This window comes from Chelmon rostratus, chromosome 1 (assembly GCF_017976325.1).
Source record: "Chelmon rostratus isolate fCheRos1 chromosome 1, fCheRos1.pri, whole genome shotgun sequence".
NCBI classification, from domain to species: Eukaryota; Metazoa; Chordata; class Actinopteri; order Chaetodontiformes; family Chaetodontidae; genus Chelmon; species Chelmon rostratus.
The window spans coordinates 621,354-642,553 of NC_055658.1; the positions used below are offsets into that span (position 1 = coordinate 621,354).

The 21,200-nt window shown below is 39.4% G+C and overlaps 1 protein-coding gene across 1 annotated transcript; it reads right to left on the reverse strand.

Moving 5' to 3' along the window:
• Window positions 1-584: 584 nt before the first annotated feature.
• On the reverse strand, window positions 585-10,435 carry zgc:153993 (uncharacterized protein LOC767645 homolog). The gene is made up of 6 exons (XM_041938491.1): window positions 9,892-10,435; window positions 8,161-8,209; window positions 4,676-4,837; window positions 3,855-3,987; window positions 2,978-3,082; window positions 585-2,847 (listed from the first exon to the last, which is right to left on the reverse strand). Exons 1-6 carry the CDS (start codon window positions 9,956-9,958, stop codon window positions 2,749-2,751), a joined length of 615 nt encoding a protein of 204 aa, XP_041794425.1. The 5' UTR covers window positions 9,959-10,435; the 3' UTR covers window positions 585-2,748.
• Between the last annotated feature and the right edge of the window lie 10,765 nt (window positions 10,436-21,200).

Genomic DNA, 21,200 nt, shown 5'->3' on the forward strand with positions numbered 1-21,200 from the left:
TTCAATAACTTACCCAAAGTGGTGAACATCTCAAATATTTCAGAAGAAAAACAATGATCATAGAAAAGTACAAAAACTGATAAGAGATTTGTATGTCAGAACTTCAAGATTATTTTCTTCTTTCCTCATCCACCACTTATGCGAAAACCCCACAGATATTTTTGGTAGCCCTTTGGAGGGGGTCCAAAGCTTAGGTTGGGAACCAGTGGACTGAGCTAGCCAACTGTACACAGTGTACAGTAGTTTAAAATAGCTGGTTGCTAGTTACTAATTTGTCTATAATATACACAAAGTGTTAAAAAAATGCAAGACATTGCAAAAAAAAAATATATATATATTGCTGAGGAAATAACCCACATGTAGCTATGGTCCTGCTGAGGACCAGTGAACTGAACTGCAGGTTTGCAAACTGAGGGCAAGCTCTTGTCAGGGCTTTCATTTTGACAGAGAAATGTAAAAGTGTTTACCTAGAAGTTTTCTGGCATTACCCCTCCATTAACATGACTGCCATGTTGGTAAATAAACTTTACTGATTGATATATCCCATGGCCTGGATGACTGTAAACATTCACACAGCAAATGAATTGAATGGTATAACACGTTTTCAATTTATTCACAGAAGTTGAGTCCAATCAGATAATTCCTCTATAACAATAAAATAATCATCAGATCATGTTTGAAAAAACACCACACAACAGCAGATAAATAGTGTAATATCCCTTTCAAAAGTGCAACATCAATTTTCAAACAATTAATTCAGTTTTCCCAGAGAACTGTAGAGAACAATTTCTTGTGCTGAAAGTCTGGTCGTTCTCATGTGTTAAGTTCAAACTCTAAAACAGAGATTATTACAAATCTAAAAATGAATGGCCATAGCCTTTTTTTTTTTTTTTTTAACAGTCGCAAAGGTTTAAAATGCTACTAGCATCTGTTCATTATGAAAATCTGTTGGAAAAGTTGATGTGTGAAAATTAAATTGAAATAACTGCATATAGCAACCAAGCTGGAAAAATGATCTGGATGAAAAAAAACTAGACCGTGATGTTGGGTCAGAAGGCCTATTCTGTAATATTGTAAGCAAAAGTAACTATTACAATGAGCTGCACGCTGCATGTCTTCAAGTGTACCCCAATGTGGCACAGTTCTCAATCAGAGGAGTCGCCTCAGGCTAACACAATGTGGGTACATTTGACAACACTGCTTAGGAGTGCCCTCCCCAAAGACAATGAGTTTTAATACACATGCCATTTTCTGATTGTTCTCTAAAATATTACCATTCACAGTGAAACACAATGGGAAAAATGAAAAATCTCTCCTTCCTCCTCTCTCTGCTGTCAGACTACAAACAAAGTGTGACTGAACAGCTACTGTACGTTGTTACTCCGTTTGTCATCAGCAGGTTTAAGTTTGAACATTTGTTCTGCTGCCTTTGCCTCTCTTGTTTTTGTATATTTGGTATTGTCATTGATATGTTTTTGTCTGTGTGGTGTATGATAGTGATTTGATGGGCTGTCATAAACCTGCTGAACAAGGCTAACAGGAGTTCCACAGTCAAACCAGTCTTTTATACAAATGCAGCGGTTTAACAACATATTGGTCAAATGTTTCGTGCAATCAACTACATACCATGCAACAGGGACACATTCACAGAAAGACATAGGCAACAGAAATTAGCTTAACACTGCGTCAGCAGTAGGTTTTTGCCTTTGTTAGTGAAGCCGGCAATGTTAATGCTAACATCAATCTACAAGCAGGATTCAGCGAGATAATTGAGCCACTGTGCAATTCAGGCCTGTTCACAGTAAGGGGTGTCCACATACAATAATTACTTAACTAACAGACTGAATGTCTGCAATCACAGACTAAACCACTTTGACAGAGTTGTGTGATAGCAAGACTTATTCCCAGTGTCCAGGGCTTATTCACTGTTGTCTGTATAGACAACTTAAGATACGTAAATATATACATCCCTTACATAACCTTACTAGTGACAACTATGTTACATTATCTGCATGATTTCTTAAATTTATTACAATCTAAATTTTATTAATTGCAACACCTGTTTCTGCTATAATGCCACAAGAGGAAGTCAACATGACACTGCTGCTATGATAAGGCAATTATTTGCTGTGAAAGGATCCAATGCAACAATGGAGTGATCTACATTTGCTACAGCTCTGAGTTGTGCCTTCTGTCACTGTTCCCCAGCCACAGTGACTGAGGCTCATTGACAAAGTGATGAAAAAAAACATACTCTTATCGCAAAGGGATGGCCACGTATATACCCATGGTATTGTTACATTAGCCAGACCATTCCTGTGTAGAGGAACATCGAGGAACATTTTGCTCAGATATAAAACCTGGATAAATTTAAGTTGGGCCCCACCAAGAACCAATGTGGACCTGAGACCTAGTTAGGTAGGGCACAAGGGATGAACACCTCCAATATGGCTACAGAGGGTGTGTTGCAGCAGCTCTAGTAATTCCATGGAAAGAACTGAATAGCTGCGAGTGAAGGATGATGGAAATGCCTAGTGAGCAGCAGCTGTAAATGCGTTTTTTTTTTTTTTTGGAAACCTGAGAACGGAGGTAGGTCTTTCCCTAGTTCCTGACTTCCTCTGCTTAATAAGATGGAGGTTGAGGAGTGGTTGTAATTAATGTCCAGGAATTGTCTTTATTAATAAGCTGCGTTTATCCAGGACTGGAGGGACTGCAGGGACTGCAGGCCAGGTCATGAGGTCTGATGTCTCAGCGTGTCTTCCTGTAGTAAACAATAGTTGCCACCAATAGTACTGAGGCTGCTATGGCTACTGTTCTCCACCGAGAAAAACCACGGATCACCCCTTCCTAGAAACAGCAAGGGAACAAGATTAAGGGCTTTGGATCCTAGTCCATACATAAGACCATAAAGCCTTAAATCAACTTTTTAAATGAATCTGACAGACTGACAGATCTTTATGGACAATGCATTACTCACCCAGCCTCCCTGCTGTACGAGCCAGGAGTAGAGCTGCTCTCTGATGACCTGGAGCACCCAGCTAATGACCGTTCTGATGTTCTCTAGATGGTTGGTGGTCAGTGCCTTTAAAGCAAAAACAAAAAACTGTGGCATGAATAGTTTCACTATACGGTATATGCACCCCAGTTTACTGGACTGTTGTGACTTCAGATGCTGCTCTGGCCATCTCACAGTGAATTTGGGACATTTTACAAGAAACATGCTGTACATTTCCACATACTAAAAACTCGTAAAGAAAAAAGGTCTTTTTCTTGAATCTGAACATTGAGTCAAATAGCGGACATGTGCACAGAACAGACCGGTTTATTCCAGTTTAGAACCGAATCAGCAGCCTGAACTGCCTGAGCTGACCCAGGAAGTATATCCTCTGTCTCATCTTAAACACTCTGACTCGCTTCCCCCACCTGCATCTCCTGCAAATCCCATACAGAGCTGCTGCTCCTCGAACAAGAAGCTCAGAGACACTTTCTGCCTCAATGAAAAGTTGAGTTCCTCCTGACTGTACTGTATTGGAGAGGGACAGCGAAAAACAGGACAATGACAAAGTATCAGAAAGCGTGGCACTGAGGTGGCCATCCACAGAAACAGTTATGTTTCATGTTTTTTTAATTTTGATAAGAAGTCTGTTTTCAACTATCATCATCATTTTGATGATGTATTATAAGACTGATGTTTGGTCGCAGGGCGCACGCTGAAAATGGTTAAAAATAGTTCAGGTAATGAAAAAGTGCAGTGCAGATCACCAATCGAATCCCAATGGGCAATATCGGCCCTAGAATAGTTGAAGCCCTGTGGAAATACACTGCGCTGTGAGATACTGGTTTCTGTGTGTTACCTTGTATATAAGCCTGTAAGCCAGATGGAAGAGAGCCACCACTCGACCCCAGTTAATGCCATCAGCAAAGATGCTCCTGGCCACCTTCATGAAGATGTCCTGAGCACAGTTGCCCTGAACCTGGTTGATCAGTCTAACAGAAGAAGAAATGGACAGATTCAAATGTAAAAATGTTTTGAGTTGATTTCACTTCTTGTCAGATTTCTCTGAAATGTGTCTTGCTTCACAAGTAGTGTTGTTTGGGTACACTGGGTTTACTATATACCGTGCTGAAAGTGACAGTACATACAGACCTATCATTTATTTTCCATCAGTAGCATGACAACCACTGTGAACACAGCACAGTGTTCCTGCCTTTATCAGCAGCTTCATTATGTTTTACAAGTTTTTAATGTTACTTCTTTTCCATCAAAGTCGCAATAAAACCCAAGGAAAACATTTTGTAAGGTAACTTTCAGCTCAAATGGTAATATTCAGGAAAGTGTGATAATTTTTGTGACACTGTAATAATACAGATTAATGTGATACTTCTGGTCACAATAATCGTAGTGTGAAAATCCCTAATTTTTCAAATCCCTAGTTTTCATGAGACCCGAAAATCACGGCCATGGCCTGACTGAGATTTTTCATTCTGCAATCTTCCCACAACAGCTGTGCATCTATACTGTAAGAGTTTCAGTGTTGACTTACTGTAGAGTGACATTCAAGCACTGTGACAATTGTTGACAAATGGGTCAAGCGCAAAGTGATTAACCAATAACCAACAGATCTGTTGACTTAGGTAGTCCACCAGCTGTTTTTGTACATGATACGCAGCTTACCGTTGGAGCTCAGCATTCCTGTTCAACTCATCTGCAATCTTCAGCAGATGTTCCACCACTTCTTTGATTTGTGGATCCTGTTGTTCATTTGGCCTTCCTCCAAGATCCTCAGAGGAGACATGTCGACCAGGCTCCTCTGTGTTTATACGTTCAATCACATACCTAGGACACACAATTCTCTGTCACTTTCATTGAGATCGCCTTAGGAAGGGATCAATGTGGACAGAAGGAATGACTGCAGCAACCAAACATCTTTTTACATACAGACATATTGCTATTGTTTTAAGATGGATTTGATAACATGCACACCAGATTCATAACCCTATTGAGAACCTGTGGATAACCTTGACACTAGTATTCTTGTTGATAACAGTGAAAGGCTGAGACACTTAAGGTGTATGCAGTGCACAACATAGATGTCTACACCCTTTTTTTTAAACCCAACAAATTTAGTGATTTTCTCTTTTTTTAAGAAGACATATTTGGGGTTCCTATATGATCTACTGTTCAATGCTCAAACAGGTATAACTAGCTGACAGTTTAAATAGTACATCACCTATTGAATCACACTCAGACTTAATGCTGACAATAATGGGTCCACATGAGAGAACATTGTCTGGAGACTTAAGAAAGAGAATTACTTCAGAAAAAGACAAGGGTACCAGAGGATTAGCAAATCATTGTCATTGTGATGAGCTTGTTTTGAAGAGAAAAGTGCCTCAGGTCTGGCAAAAGCTGTGGAAATCCAAACTGGATTGACTGTGTCATCTTACATAATAAGACTACTCTGCATAGAAGTGGAATACATGGTTGTTGTCCATGCAGGAAGCCACTGCTGAAGCCAAAACACAAGAAAGCCCATTTAGCTTTTGCCAAGGCACATACTGACAAAGGGGAAGACTTTTGAGACTCCATACTCTGGTCTGGTGAGACCAAATAATTTTTGAATCTGATGGTGTCCCATGTTTATGGCATCACAAGGGGAAAGAGTACACTGAAAAGTGCATGGTCCCCACAGTGAATTATGGTGGTGATGAAGTTCTTAAATGCAGATGTATGAGTGCTGAAGGTGTGGGGGAACTGTAATTCACTGATGGCATCAGGAATTTGCAAATGTACTGCAAACTCTTGAAAGAGAAGGCGCTACCCTTTCTCCACACCCTGGGTCATCGCATATTTTTTCAGCATGACAATGACCTTACCCATTTTTCAAGGCCACTGTTGCATTCTTAAGGAAGAACAATGTAAAAGTACTGCAACCCTATTGAGAACCTGTAGGTAATGTTGAAGAGACAGTTTGAACAGCACTCCCCATCAAACAAAAGGCACTCAACGAGGTCATCCTCCAGGAGTGGAACAGGATAGATGGATAGTTGTAAATTTGTACACTTGATGCCAAAAAGGGGAGTACATAAAAGTAAGGGAGGACATACAAAGTACTAGAATACTGCATACGTGTTGGATGGAATCCAGGGTGTACTCATCTTTACAACCCTAACCCTAATTTTTTGCCTAACTTACTTATTTTACACATATCAATGACACATCTTATGTCAGTGTATGTTCAATAATTTCACATTTTGTCATCTTCCTGTGAATTGTAATAGTTATTATTTAGAACAAAATGTTTATGTTCAGAGGGGGTGTACTCTTTCACAATGTGTACTATAGGATGTCTGAGTGAAGGTTGGTGGCAGGTGACATAAATGATCTCAAAACAGCCTCACTTTAAAAAGGGTAGCAAAAATACACATGACCAGCACTTCAGAATTCTGAAATGTTGAGACATTCACCTGGAGAGGTAGTGAGAAGATAGGGCAGCAATACTTAATGCATCCCATTTTTGATGAAATACTGTGTCACTACAAGGTCTCAAACAGACTGCTGTCCATAGTGATGGACTTTGGGCTGGGTGATAAGCATGTTGTAACAAGCTGATTTTCACAATGCAGGCATTTTACACATTGTGAAGAAACAAAAATTAGAGTTAATCTAATGAACTAATTAGTGTGATACACCCAGGCCTAGATTGACTGCACATCTCAAGTAAGTTTAAAGTTTCTTAAAAAGGATTTTCATGCTGTACAGAAATACACAAATACTTTAAAAAGTTGAATGTACTATGAATTATTTTAGAGAATGCAAATGCTAAAATGTAATTCATGCAATCTGTGGCAAACTGACAAAAAAAGAAAACCAGTGAAATGGTACTTTACCATCCTTTCTGGTCCTCCAGTCTGTTCTAATTTTACAAAAACATCTTGGATCCCTGTCTATTTGTATCAAACCAACAGTCAGAAACCTTGGTGTAATATTTGACAGTCACCTTTTGTTTGGAAAACAAGATACAAATATCACTCAGTCACATATTTATCAATGTGATAAAAGTAGGGTCATTTCTCTCTCTGCTAGATTTTGAGAAGGTCATGTTTTTATAACATCTTGGTCAGATTATTATAACTCATTGTATTTAATGTTTATTCCTGGGGTCAACCATGTAAAGCATTTTTTAACTTTGTTTTAAAAAGTGCTGTATACATAAAGTTTATTGTTTTTATTACTAAGGGTCCATGGCCAAGGTAATTGGGGGTCATGCATAGGCTCCGAGGCCGAGTTTGATCTCATGTAATTCTTTTTGTTTCATGTCAACCAAAGATACTGCACAGCACATACAGTATCAAATTGTCTTATAGCTTAAATCTCCTTCTAAAAGAAGACAACGTATGACAGACCACAGTAACACATTTTTAGCCAGAAAAGCAGTTTATTCACTTTTTTTGGGTTGAGAGTTGCCCTTTACCATGTGACAATATTGCCACCAGTACTGATGACACTTTGTGAGGGAGTACTAGTTGCTGGAGTAAAAGGTCTATCTATCTATCTACCTACCTACCTACCTACCTACCTACCTACCTATCTATCTACACCTAGGAAACTTTCCTTCTTGAACCTTCTGCCATACCAGCAGATCCAGCTCACTGCCTGCACTTCATGTGGACAGGTTGGCCTCCAATTTCCCCCCTACTGTGACTTTAAAGATGGGACAAGGAGTGTTGCATACCTTAGTAACAATCTGTTTTATTAACACAGAATTCAGTTGGTCAGTAGTTTCTCAAACTGGAAAGATGCTCTGTGCAAAATTCAGCATTTTAAAGTCCTGGCACTGAACATAGAAAGTTTTTTACCACTCTTTTTATCATTGCAGAGAAAGGTTTTAAAGCAACAGCTTCCTCTGGGTAGACAACATTATGTTACATCTGTCTATGTGTTGCTCTCAATATGCAACTTGCATCACGCTTGTAGGCCAGCAGGTCCAACTTGGATTGCCTCCACGGGCCAGCAAGTGTGACTTGTGCAAGACTTGGGCAAGGGGCTTGGAACCCACTAATACCTGACTACAGGTCTAGTTATATTATTTTTATTATTATTGTTATTGTTATTGTTATTATTATTATTATTAATCAAGTTGTTATCATGAGACTTACCCTCTGAGGACCACTGCTCCTTGCTCCAGGATGGGATCATCAATGACATCTGTGGCAATGAGACAGTTTATTTAATACCCATAATTATTTCAGTCATCAACACTGCCCTGTTTGTTTAAACGTATAGATTCCTTTCACATTCACATTTTATCATGGGAAAGGTTTCTTGTTTGAACAAGATGTGGATTTTGTGTGATAAGAAGAAAGCTGACACTTTCATTGTCATAATGTGAAATATATATACTAAGAAACCTGCATCACCTCACACAGGACAAACCATTGTTCTTGCTGAAAGTTGAAGAAAGGGTTATGTTGAACAAATTGAAACAATGAATAGAGTAGAATTGAAAAGAATCGAATAGAATAGATCTTTATTGTCCACCAGTTTAGTCTCAGTTTTAATCTGGAATGCAACTTCCATCAACAATCATCACTGTGTTGGCACAAGCAACAGCTGTATAGGACTGAGAAAAACAATGCCTGGAGCTTCTCAATTTTAATTTCCGGTTCAACAGTGGTGACATTATTGTTGAAGGTAAATTCAAACAAATCTGATTGCAAAAACAACATTGTGCTTTGCTCCCAACACATTGATTCTCAATTTGCAAGTGATAGCTTGCACATCTGCATTTAAAATGTCAGGAAATGTAAATAAACCCCATATACACAGACACACAATTTCTGTTTTTTAAGCAGCCTCTGATAACTTTGTTTCAGAAAATATAATTACAAGAAATTATAGTTTGGTATTAAAATGGACAATTAACGCCCCAGTTTGTCAAACTTTCTCTCAATACTGTATGCCGCATATATCACTTAAATATTCCTGTAAAGCTTCTCACATTGAAATTGTATCAAATGTGACATTCAAAGTTTTTCTTTGACTCATGACGTCACCTTCCCAATAATGTCATCATCAGTCTCGTCTTCAACCCCATAACAAAGGCGTCACGGTTGTTTGATAGTACGTAGCTCATCGTGCGGGCTGGTCTTATGATTATTCATGCATTAAAACGATCATTGATTCCAGTTATAGATCAATTAAGAAACCTCACCTTCCCCAGCTCCAGCAGAGCGACAGTCCGGCTCACACACGAATCTGCCTGCTTTATGACCGCCGCAGTTCATGGACCGGGTGGAGCCTGCTGGCTTCTTTATAATGCACACTTTATATCGGAATACGCCGAACAGACTCATTTCAGCTCTTCTCGCTGCATTATTTGTCGACGAGCTTAACCAGCGCTAAAGACGCCGTTTCGATGTTATTTTGAGGGTTTTTCCTCCGGGACAGAGGACGCTATCACAACACGTCTCACCCATCAGAAAACAGCTGGCTAGAAGTTAATACCTGGAGTGACGTTACTGACCCCCCAGCAGCGGCAGGGCCCGAGTCTGCCCGCCCCCCGTTTGGGACGGTGTTAGGTGTTGGCGTTCGGCTTTGGTTAGCTCATTGTTAGTGGTAACTTATCAAAGGTAAGCTGTTGGGGTTAGAGTGAGGTTGGGGTCAGCGAGGCATGGAAAGGGCGACTAGTTGCGGTTAGGATTCAGTTAAAATAAAGGGGAATGCATATCGACGGAGAAACAGACTTCGACAAAAAACACCGGTTCATACACTGACGACAAGTTTCCGGAAATCTAAAACTGATTATTTTCGCGGAAATTCAGCAAAGTTTTGTCTGTTATAGCGACGAGGGGCGTTTAGAGTGTGCAAACCGACATGGCTTCACATACCTTCCCCTCCCGCAGCGCCCTGAGGCTCCTGCTCTCCTCTTTTCTCCTCTTCTCGGCTGTCAGCCATAGCTTCAAACTTTGTGTCAGTTCGGAGCGATGAATGAGGAACTGGACCTAGATGTTAACTTCCAACATTTAGCGTTAAATCAGCTGAATAAAGCCACTCGTCCGGACTTCTCCGTCCCGTCAAACTTTTCGTCTTCCTCACAGGAACGAGGAAGTGACATGAGCGCACAGCAGCCACCGGCTGTTTCCCCGGCAGTACGCTTTCAGCATGCAGTCAATCAGTTATATTTGGATGGAAAACATTGACCATTTCTGAGCAATTAATCAAGAGTAGAAAAAACCCGTCTCTGTTATAATCTACGGTACTTGTTTTAATTGAAGTAGCAACTGTAACATACCGGATGTTTCTACAACATCATATTTAATGTTGCGCCAGGAACATCAGTGTGACTGACCAGTCTCGTTTTTGTGATGTTAAAGCTTTGCGAGTCTTGTTGGCATTGATCCATGACCATTTCTACAACTGACCAAAAAGCGACAGTCGTCGTTTTGTTTTTTTTTCCCATACCCTCCTTGTCATGTGACCTACTGATTCCAGACCAATACAGGACTGTTTTGTTACTCAGGACAGATAAGACACACCCCATCATGGTGTATTTTAGTGCCCGTCTTATTTTACATTGATATTTTAATGGAAAAATCTTTTTTTAAAATAGCTTCTATGTCACGTGACCGAGTGGCCCCAAACAAACACAGGATTGTTTTACTACATTGGACAAATAAGACACACCCCATCAAGGAGTATTTTGTATCTGCTCTGTTGTCTGTTACTTTGCACAGCACTGCTCCTTGTCTGCTTTCTCTCAACTGTAACTTCGTCCTGTCCATCTTTTTTAGTTGTCTCTCTCTCACTGAGTTCTCTTCCTGAACATAAACATATGGCAGAGGTACTTCATGTAATTTCAATTTAAAAAATAACTTAAACCTAAATACTAACGGGCCAAGACCCAGAGCCCCTTTTGTGTGTGTGTGTATATATATGTGTGTATATATATATGTGTCTGTATATATATATATACACACACACACACACACACACACTGCTCACAAAAATAAAGGGAACACTGAAGCAACACAATGTATCAACATCAACATGTCACACTTCTGTGAAATCAAACTGTCCACTTAGGAAGCAACACTAATACACTAATTGACAATCAATTCCACTTGCTGTACGTGGTGTGTTTTTCCACTTTAATTTTGAGTGTGACTCCAGACATGGATTAATAAATTTGATTTCCAATGATAATTTTTATGTGACTCTGTTGTCAGCACATTCAACTATGTAAAGAACCAAGTTCTATTGTCCTGTGTGTCTTTGGAGTGATGCACAGTGTCAAAGTGTCAGGATCCACTTGGTTAACTTGATGCAATTGTGCACAAATACAACCAGTTATTGCAAAACAACTGTACAATATGTGCAATTTCTGCGCATCAAAGTCATTAATGATCTCTCTGTTCCACACAGCTTTCCAGTTTTATACAGTAAAAATGACCAGGACTGTTGGAGACAGTGATATTTCAGGATGCATTGGACAAACACAGGTCACAGAGGTCTGTAATCATGGCTGACTGGAATCCAGTCACAATTGTGGATCATGAGCAGTATTATAGTGATAATTTTCAGTTCATATCGAGGCTTGAACACAATATTGTTTTGCTTCCAGTTTGCTAACATTACACTATTGTTGCAAGAAGGCGCAGCCAGATCTAACAGACTGCCACAGAGTGGGCCCATGAGGGATATGACTGTGATTGGCAGGCTGTTCTGAGTGACACACATGAGTAAACAAATATGGGGCCTATAAGAAACCAGTGGGCAGATCTTTATGGGGCTCATGTTAGGTCCATCATTAACTCATGCAAGGTCTACAATGATATTACAGGTTGATGCCATAACCTTTTATAACCATATCACCTCTGAAGTTGACATGGCCAACTTGTTTGCAATCTGTTGCTTATTCACACCCATATGGAATTAGCATTAATTTGAGGCCATGGTCATGTCCATATAATTAACCAAGGCCCTCCTTTCAATTCTATTTTGACCTCCACCTGTTACAGAGGGAATTGGTCAGGAAATGAATTAGAGTGAAATAAATCATTGTTCACAAGCATGATGCTAATTTCAACCGACTCATACTTTTCCATAATACTGTAATTTTGCTGATTACTCCAGAAATGGCAGTAAAACAAGTCTGATTACTGGGTTAAATTTGACATCTATTTTACAAGCCACCACATGAAGGCGCTAACAAATCACATATCACTCCCTTGCTGGCGCCTTTGTGCTCTCTTTACACTGAAGGTAGTAAAGACTTTGCTTTGACAGAGTGAGCAGTCAGTGAGTGAGTAATAGGGGGAGAATTGTAATGTGGTGTTTTGATGATCCCTCTCCCCGTACCACGCCTACCCACCATCACCACCTGCATCACACAACTAAAACCTGTCTGTCAGGTTTCTGTCCAAGAGAATGGACTGAATGATGAAGTATGTGGTCCTGCCACGCTGGTAGTTTTCCACTGGCTTACTGATACCAAAACAAGCTGTTACTCTCACACTTATCTGGGTGAAACAGGAACCTATAAGTGTAACAGTATAACATCAGTCTTTACCATTTTACCCGTAAAATACGAGACGTAATAATATACTGTTAGCAGTACTGCAAACAAGTAAGTCCCCATTCAAAAAGTTATCTTAATTAACAATGATTTCACAGTAATTCCCATGGGGAGTTGTGGGGGAATCAGTTTCCTACCTCTTGCAAAACACAAACTACTTTTAAGACTCACTTGGCATTTTCTGAACTTTGTGTATTTCCAACCTTCCCCTTCTGATTTCAAGATTCTCTCTTACCAAACTAAGATGAGCTTAATTGCTTTGTTAAGTCACCATAAAACACACTTCATTCAAACTCAACAGACAAAATAAAAGTCACCAATCATTGTGGTTTGTCTTTCCACTGTTCTAAACCACCTTTTGTTTGGTCAAAATAAATCCTTATTCACTTGAAATGAAAATATTCTGGCTCTACATGCTGTTCATGCCCAGCTTTCTTCTAGCTCTTTCTTCTGCTTTACAAGTCTCCTGTATCGCCCTGTATTTTTGTGGGACTTGAAGTCAGAGCCTTGGTCAAAGCCTCTACACACCTCTACAGTGTGTGTTCCTGGTACAAGGTCCCAGAAAGCCTTCTTAGTCTCTCAAAACCAAACCTGGAAAACATCACAGACAGTTTTATTTGTCGGTGTACCACCCTCCTGGTCCTTTTTATAAATCTATATCTGAATTCTCAGAATTTCTATCACAGTTAGTCCTTAAAACAGACAAAGTAATTATTAGGTCTAGTATGTGATTTTAATGTTCGTGTGGACGTTGATAATGATAGCCTTAGTACTGTGTTTATCTTATTCGACTCAGTTGGCTTCCGTCAGATTGTTCATGGACCTACTCACTGTTTTAACCACACTCTCAACCTTGTTCTGACATATGGCATTGAAATCCAAAACTTAATAATCTCTTCACAGACTCCTCTTTTATTGGATCATCATTTGATTACTTTTGAATTCCTATTACCAGACTACCTACCAAATTCTGTTACACCAGATGGCTATTTGGTAGTGCTATAGCTAAATTAAGGATGTGCTTTCATCAGCATTTCATTCAGTGCCATGTCTCAGTACAACAGAGGACTGTTGTGATAAGTTTAGTCCCTCCCAAATTGATCATAGGGTTGATAGTGCTACAGGTTCTTTGCGCACTTGACTCTTGACTCTATTGGCCTCCTAATAAAGAAGATCACAAAACAGAAGAGGTTAGCTCCCTGCTATACCTCACCTGCACGCTCTTAAAACATACAGGAAAACCCTCCACGGTGCCAAAGCAGCCTATTACTCTTTACTAATAGAGGAAAAAAAGAAGAATCCCAGGTTTCTCTTCAGCACTGTAGCCAGGCTGACAGTCATAACTCCATTGAACAATGCATTGCCTTTAGCCTCAGTAGTAACGACTTCATGAGCTTCTTTAATGATAAAATTCTCACTATTAGAGACAGAATTCATCAACTACTGCCTCCAGTTGGTACTGATTATCTTCAAAACCATACAAGTAGCTATTAAACCTGTCGTATTTTTAGACAGCTTTTCTTCTGTCAACCTTCGCTAACTAATCTCCAAAATTTCTTCATCAAAATTATCCAACCTGTATTTTAGACCGCATCCCTGTCGAGCTGATTAAAGACGTTTTACCCTAAGTTGGCTTGTCTTTATTAGATATGATCAACCTGTCTCTGTCAACAGGCTACATACCACAGTATTTGTAGTTCAAAGTAGCTGTGATAAAACCACTTGTTAAAAAGGCTACTCTCGATCCAGGGGTTTTAGACCTATATCTAACCTCCCCTTTCTCTCTAAAATCCTTGAGAAAGCAGTTGCTAGTCCGCTGTGCGACTTTCTACGCAACAATAGTTCATTTGAGGATTTACACACAGGGTTAAGAATGCATCATAGCACAGAGACAGCATTGGTTAAAGTCGCAAATGACCTTCTAGTTGCATCAGACAAAGGACTTGTATCTGTAATAGTCTTGCTAGATCTTAGTGCCGCATTTGACACTATTGACCATGGTATCCTATTACAGAGACTGGAACACTCCATTGGCATCAAGGTGGTTTAAAAGGAAACATTCCATAAATTTATAAACTTCCAGCTATGAAACCAGAGGAAACCAGTCAGTTCACTAAACTCCAAGTGTGTCTTAAGGAAATAAAGACCTGGATGACCTGCAAATATTGTTACTGAATTCAGACAAAACTGAAGGTATAGCATTTGGGCCTAAACCCCTTAGAAACGTATTATCTGTTGATATAACAACTATGGATGGCATTGCACTGACCTCCAGCACCACTGTAAGGTATATGGAAGTCATCTTTGATCAGGATATGTCCTTTAACTCCCACGTAAAACAAATTTCGAGGACTGCCTTTTTCCACCTACATAACAATTCGTTGCTAAATACTCTCCAGCTAATCCAGAACGCTGTGGCACATGTTCTGACTCCTCATTTGCTCCCTGTAGAATGCAGACTAGGTGGTAAGGCACCATTTTATCTTAAAGAGCTCATACTACCCCAGTAGGACACTGCAATCCCAGAATGCAGGCTTACTGGTGGTTCCTAAAGTCTCTAAAACCAGAATGGGAGCCAGAGCCTCAACTATCAAGCTTCCCTCCTGTGGAACCATCTTCCAGTCGTTGTCCAGGAGGCAGATACCCTCTCTACAGTTAATTGTAGGCTTAAAACTTCCCTTTTTGATATAGCTTACTTTTGCTGGCAAGTGGAGTGAGAGTGGAAACGTACTGGCTGGGCAGATGAATGAAATGGCGACAGGTAAGAGACTGAAGACACTGTGATATACTCAATTGGAGACAGTGCAGACATATTTCTTCATCTAATGTTTTGTTTGTTTGTTTTTTTGGTAAATATATGCTTATTCTTAATTTGATGCCCGCAACATGCTTCAAACAAGTTGGGACAACAAAAGACTGGGAAAGTTGTGGAACACTCCAAAAACACCTGTTTGGAAAATTCCACAGGTAAACAGGTTGATTGGTAACAGGTGTAATGATTAGGTATGAAAGGGGCATCCTCCTAAGGCTCATTCATTCACAAGCAAGATGGGCAAGGTTCACCACTTTGTGAAACACAGTTGTATAAATGATATTATTATGGGCTCAGGAACACGTCATAAAACAGTTAATTTGTTAAGATTGCATTCTGTTTGGATTTTCATTTTTCCAACAATCGCCAGAATAAATGTTGGCATTGTACAGTTCTACAAACCACGAATGTGATAAAACTTTATGTTTTTTTCACTTCACCACCTTTACCTCAGCATTGTCACAACATGAAATTGAAAATTGAAACACAGTTTGAAAGTTAAGGCCAAAAAAAAAAATACTTAGTAGGGTTAGGAAAAGATCATGTTTTTACTTAACATACCCAGTGTTGTCACCACAAACACTGATGGAAATTGCCCTAACAGTTCATTGAAAATATGATTTTCTTGTTACAAACACTGCTGGAAATTTTGCCGACCTCTTGTTAAAAATATCAATTTTTTTTACCACAAACATGACTTGAGCAGTGGTTTGCTACTTGGCATTAATCTTGCCTATTTGTCACTCCACCACCATCCCCTCACCCTCCTGATGACAAAAATTAGCTCTACATGTACCAGTAATCCATTGATTAAAAGTACAAATTTAACCTAACGCCTGGTTTACTGAAATGCACAATGGCAACATTGTATTCTGATGATGAGGCTGGCTTTACACAACGTCCCGATTTTTTTGGAATGGGGCTTCTAATTACTATAAAATGAGAGCATTTACTCACTGAATGTACTACTTTCTATATTGCTTTGAGACTGCCAAGCAAATTTCAACATAATGTAAGCTAATGAAGCCTGTTAACTATAAGCCACCATGTTGTCCCCAGATGTGTATCATGGTCCTGACATCCTTCCACTGCTGAACTCCTGTGAACCCTAAATAAAATGATTGATTACACCCTCTTCATACACACACCCACAACACACATATATACAGATGATTAAATAAGTCTTTGTCTCATTATCTTTCAGTGCCTTCATTTGCTTTTAAATTTAGGGGGACAGAAGTTGCTGCAAGAATTGTAAAGACACTGCATCTTGATAAAAGCATTTTTGTTGTTTGTGAAAATACACATACACAAAGTTGTGCACTAAACATTGTAAAATGAATTAAAATAATTGATACCCACAAAGCAGAAGGGTTTAGGAGAAATGTTATGAAGCTGTTTCCTCAGGTCATCATGTAATTAAGAAATAGCAGTTAACAAGAACAGTAGAAGTCAAGTGGAGCTCTGAAAGACCAAGAAAACCTTCTGAAAACGGCTTGTAGGATTTCTAGAAAGCCAAATTAAACCCTCTGTTTGAAAGTAAAAGACCTTCAGGAAGATTGTGTTTGCAAAGGAGCATCTAATCAAGCCTGATTCATTTGGAAACATTCATGTGGACTGGTGAAGTACAAACTGGAACTTTTTGGCTGCAATGGCCAAAGGCATGTTTGGAGAAAAAAGGGTGCAGAATTTTGTGAAAAGAACGCCTCTTCAACTGTCAATCATGAGGGTCAGTCATGCTTTAGACTTGTGCTGCAGCCAGTGGCACAGGAACATTTCACTGGTAGAGGAAAGAATGAATTCAATTAAATACCAGCAAAGCAGTGGATGCTGTTTGGTAATCGGGTCATCTGTTACTTGCTTAGCTATTCACAGTAAGTATTTTTTCAGCCAAAGAAGCCATGCCACTCTTCTTTAGACTGTGAGAAAATGTCACCAATCTCACTCTTTGCTGTGGAGGGGTCCACACAAACAGCCTGTTTTAATTTCAGCCTTGTCATGACAGGAAGTGTGTGTGTATGTGTGCTAGAAAGAGAGATAGAGAGTGCATGTTTGGAGGGATTGAGGGACAACAGGAAGCGGCGAGGATGGTCCATGGGAAACAGTTAATGGAGTTATTTTTGCTGGGGATACTGGTGTGAGGAGGGCTGCTTGACCTAGGTCCTGTTCACACTGCTAAATATGCCAAACAAGACTAATATTAGTGTTGCCAGTTATCTATCAGTGGATGTTCACAGTTCAGTTTGAGTAAGAAATTAATAGAAATTAAGATGAAATCTAGATAATGACACAAATACAATATCAAATTAAATCAGCAGGAATGATAAAAAGTGATGTAACAAATGTGATTTTACTGGTACATCCATGTTTCTCTGACTGGCTTGCACACAACAATTTAATTAAATCAGAATACAGGAACTGGAATTCATCAGAATAATGCAGAGGAACTATCCTAAGTGCAGTTTTTCTTTTTTCTTTCAGTATTTATGTTTAATATTACACAATACGTACAGAGCCAAAGGGGAACTGTATAGTTCTAATAACAACTTGTGTGCCACTCACTATACAGAGTCACTGTTGTTTGGAGTTAACTGATTGGTTTCGTCTGGCTTCATGACAAATACAGCTGAGTATCATCTGCAACGCAATGAAGATTTATGGAGTCTTTCCTGATAATGTTGCCTAAAGGAAGCATGTATAGGGTGAATACTATTGGTCCATGCACAGTGCAGTTCCTTTAATGGCAATGAAGTGTTCCACTCTGTAACAGAATACCATGATCAGTGGTGTCAAGTGCAGCATTAGGATCTAACAAAAGTAGTACAGAAACAAGCCCTTTGTTTGATGCAGTTAGAGAGTTATTCATAACTTTAACCAGTGCTGTCTCTGTGCTATGATGCACCCTAAATCCTGATTGGAAATCCTCAAATAAACTATTGTTATTTAGAAGGTGCAATAAAACCAAAGCCAAACTTTCTATAGAGTACAGTTGATTAAATCTCTTGTTGTGCTCTAAGTAAAGCAAGAGTATTACAAATACTTTATCACTCTAAAGATTTGGAATCCTGGCAGTATCAGTTTCCATGTGTGTTTTCACAGTGTTCAGAACCAGCATATGAAGTGATCTTATTTTGCTGCGTTTGACAAGTGAGAATCTTCAAACTACTGAAGTCAATAGTAGTAAAAATGAAGGCATTCCACTGACAGGCACACTGCACCAAGCAATAAAAATGTGAAGATTCTGGCAGCATCACATGTTGGAGTCAGAAGCATATTATTGTTGTTACTTCCAAATATTCCTCATGCCATTTCCATGAAAGGTCCAGACCACAATTTGTTCTGTGGTGACAAGGTGTGAGCACACAAAGGTGAGAAAGGTGGAGAGATGCTGAGAAACTCACACCATCAGTCTGAAAGTCCACCAAACTCTTTGAATATGTGTCGGTGTGCCCTGTATATTATGCTCACAGATGGCCTTACAGAGAAATGGGGGTGTTTTGCATTTGTCCATAATTCTGCAAGATCCTACCGTACTTAAGGATTCACACTGGGTTTTTGGCAATTGGATGTTTGGTGGCAAAATTCGATCCCTGCTACTGTTCCAGATGTTTTTGACAAAAGCAAATTAAAACAACAACCAAACTGCAAAAATTGTAATTACAAAGCATTCATCTTAATCAAGTAGGCACAAGGGCAACCTGCAGTCACGATACAAGGAACTAACGTTGAACGTCGCACACTGCAGTCTCCAGACTCTCCGCATTCTCAACCTCACCCTAACCCCAATGTTAAGGCTACTAAACTAAGGTCACTTTGTTTCGGAGAGACAACCATAATTATTCACACACATAGGAAATCTTAGGAGTCTTAGGTAATTAAGATACAAAAAAGGTAATAGTGGTCTATTAAAGTTACAGATCAGTAATCAGATTACTAATACATTTAGTAAAACTTTATTATTAGCAGCATATCACAGGGATGCTAACTCTCACGCATTGACCACGAGACTCACGCAATTGACCCTTGTCCTATGTCAATTTTCTGATAACAGTGAAAAACAAAGTTAAAACTGATAATGGAATGAAAAGCAGACACTGACAGGGCAGGGACAGACAAGAGTCAACAAGTGTCTCTTCGTCTTCTCACACCGTGTGCAGGCACTCAGGGGTGACATTGAGTTGCTATGGTTATAGGGACGCTCTCTGTCAGTGTGAAACTTTCTTGCAATTCACACTAATAGGTTATTAAATTAGTACTCAATGCCTATGTAAAATCATGAATGTAATAACTAAAATACCAGATACCTTGATTAGGTTTGGTTTGCTCTCCTGATGGCTTTTCACAAGAAGTCCTGTCAAAAAAATGCACCAGCTTTAGACTTTAGAACGAGATACGACCATGCACATGTGCACACATTACAACACTTCACAGGTCTCATAACACTGCTGTGGTCTTGAGTGAAACGAGCCAGTCTTATTGCCAATTCATTATCATGGCCTCCAGTGAAAGAAAAATGCTTTCACTAGGTGGAAATTTCACCATTATTATGTCTTTAAACCAGAAAAGGAGAACTGTGTACATCACAGTACAGTGCAAGTGATTTGTTTTTCTTGTCTTTCTTTGCATATGTGGAACTGACGTTGAAGGTTGAAGTTACGTTACTTTGATACTGTGACACTTGTATAAGGTACTCACTACATATTTTAACAGATGATTACTGATTGTGTCTGAACACATTTTTATTAAGTAACGCAACCCTGTTCATGCAACCACATGAGGTTGGTTGTCAGGAGAGCATTAACAATGGTCAATTTAACAAAATGCCTGGAAAGAGGACACTCTCACAAAGAAGTAGGATGATTTTTCTGGGAAATTTTCCTACTGGCACTTGGTTTGGAAATCACTTGGTGAACAAGGGGCATGAGTCCTTGGGTGATAACAGGTTTGGGGATTTCTGAATAGAAAATAGCACTGGCTTGAATACTACAACTCTTGTTCTCAGTTTCTGCAGTCACCTACATCTGCATTAGTTAACATGTTAACAGCTATGACTCATAGGGTGGAATATACTTTACATACTTGTAGTGACAACAGGACCAAAGACTTTCCTTGAAAATATGCATGTGTGGGATGTGTACAATCACATGTAAACCTGAAAGTCCTTATGTGGGTGAATAGCTGTATAGAGCCGTCACCCCCTCCAAATGTGCTATACAAAAAACAGAGGTAGGTTGGTCTTTTGGTCAGAGTAAACTTAGACTTTTCTTGCATCTTTCAAATGAATTTGTTTTTTAAATTGTTGGTGTGGACCTGCACAGAGAAAAAGCAACAAGACATTGTACAGCCATTTTGGCCAAAAAAAAAAACTTGTTTTTAGAGATAGCAGCCTTCTCTCTTCATTTCAAAGGTTGTCTACCGCAAAGATTGGGTGTGGTGTGTAAAATGACACCCAGGGCCATGAAAGTCTTAGTGGACTAAGGCAATGCAAATGCACAATTGCCTTGACTCAGACTGTGGCATGTTCTGTCCCTTCTAGCAGCACTAGGAAGGTATAAATTCTAATCAACAGTCCCCCATTAGTGTCTAGACTGACACCCTTTTTGAAAATATTCACTGTGTATGAACAAGCAATCAAAGCAAACAGGTTACAAAACACACTGTCAGACCACAGCAGACTTTTTCACTGTTGACTTAAACCACACTTATATTGTTGGTCAGGTTAGGTTACTTTCTGAAATGCATTTTTTCTAAATTGAATTATAGAATGACAGTAAGCAACCAGCCTACAATCCCATTATTACCCTATGTTC

Coding starts and splice junctions, on each gene's coding strand:
- zgc:153993 (XM_041938491.1), bottom strand. CDS start 9,958: ATGGCTGACAGCCGAGAAGAGGAGAAAAGAGGAGAGCAGGAGCCTCAG. Junction 3,988..4,675: donor AGGAATGCTGAGCTCCAACG/GTAAGCTGCGTA, acceptor TTCTTCTGTTAG/ACTGATCAACCAGGTTCAGG. Junction 3,083..3,854: donor CTTACAGGCTTATATACAAG/GTAACACACAGA, acceptor TTTGCTTTAAAG/GCACTGACCACCAACCATCT.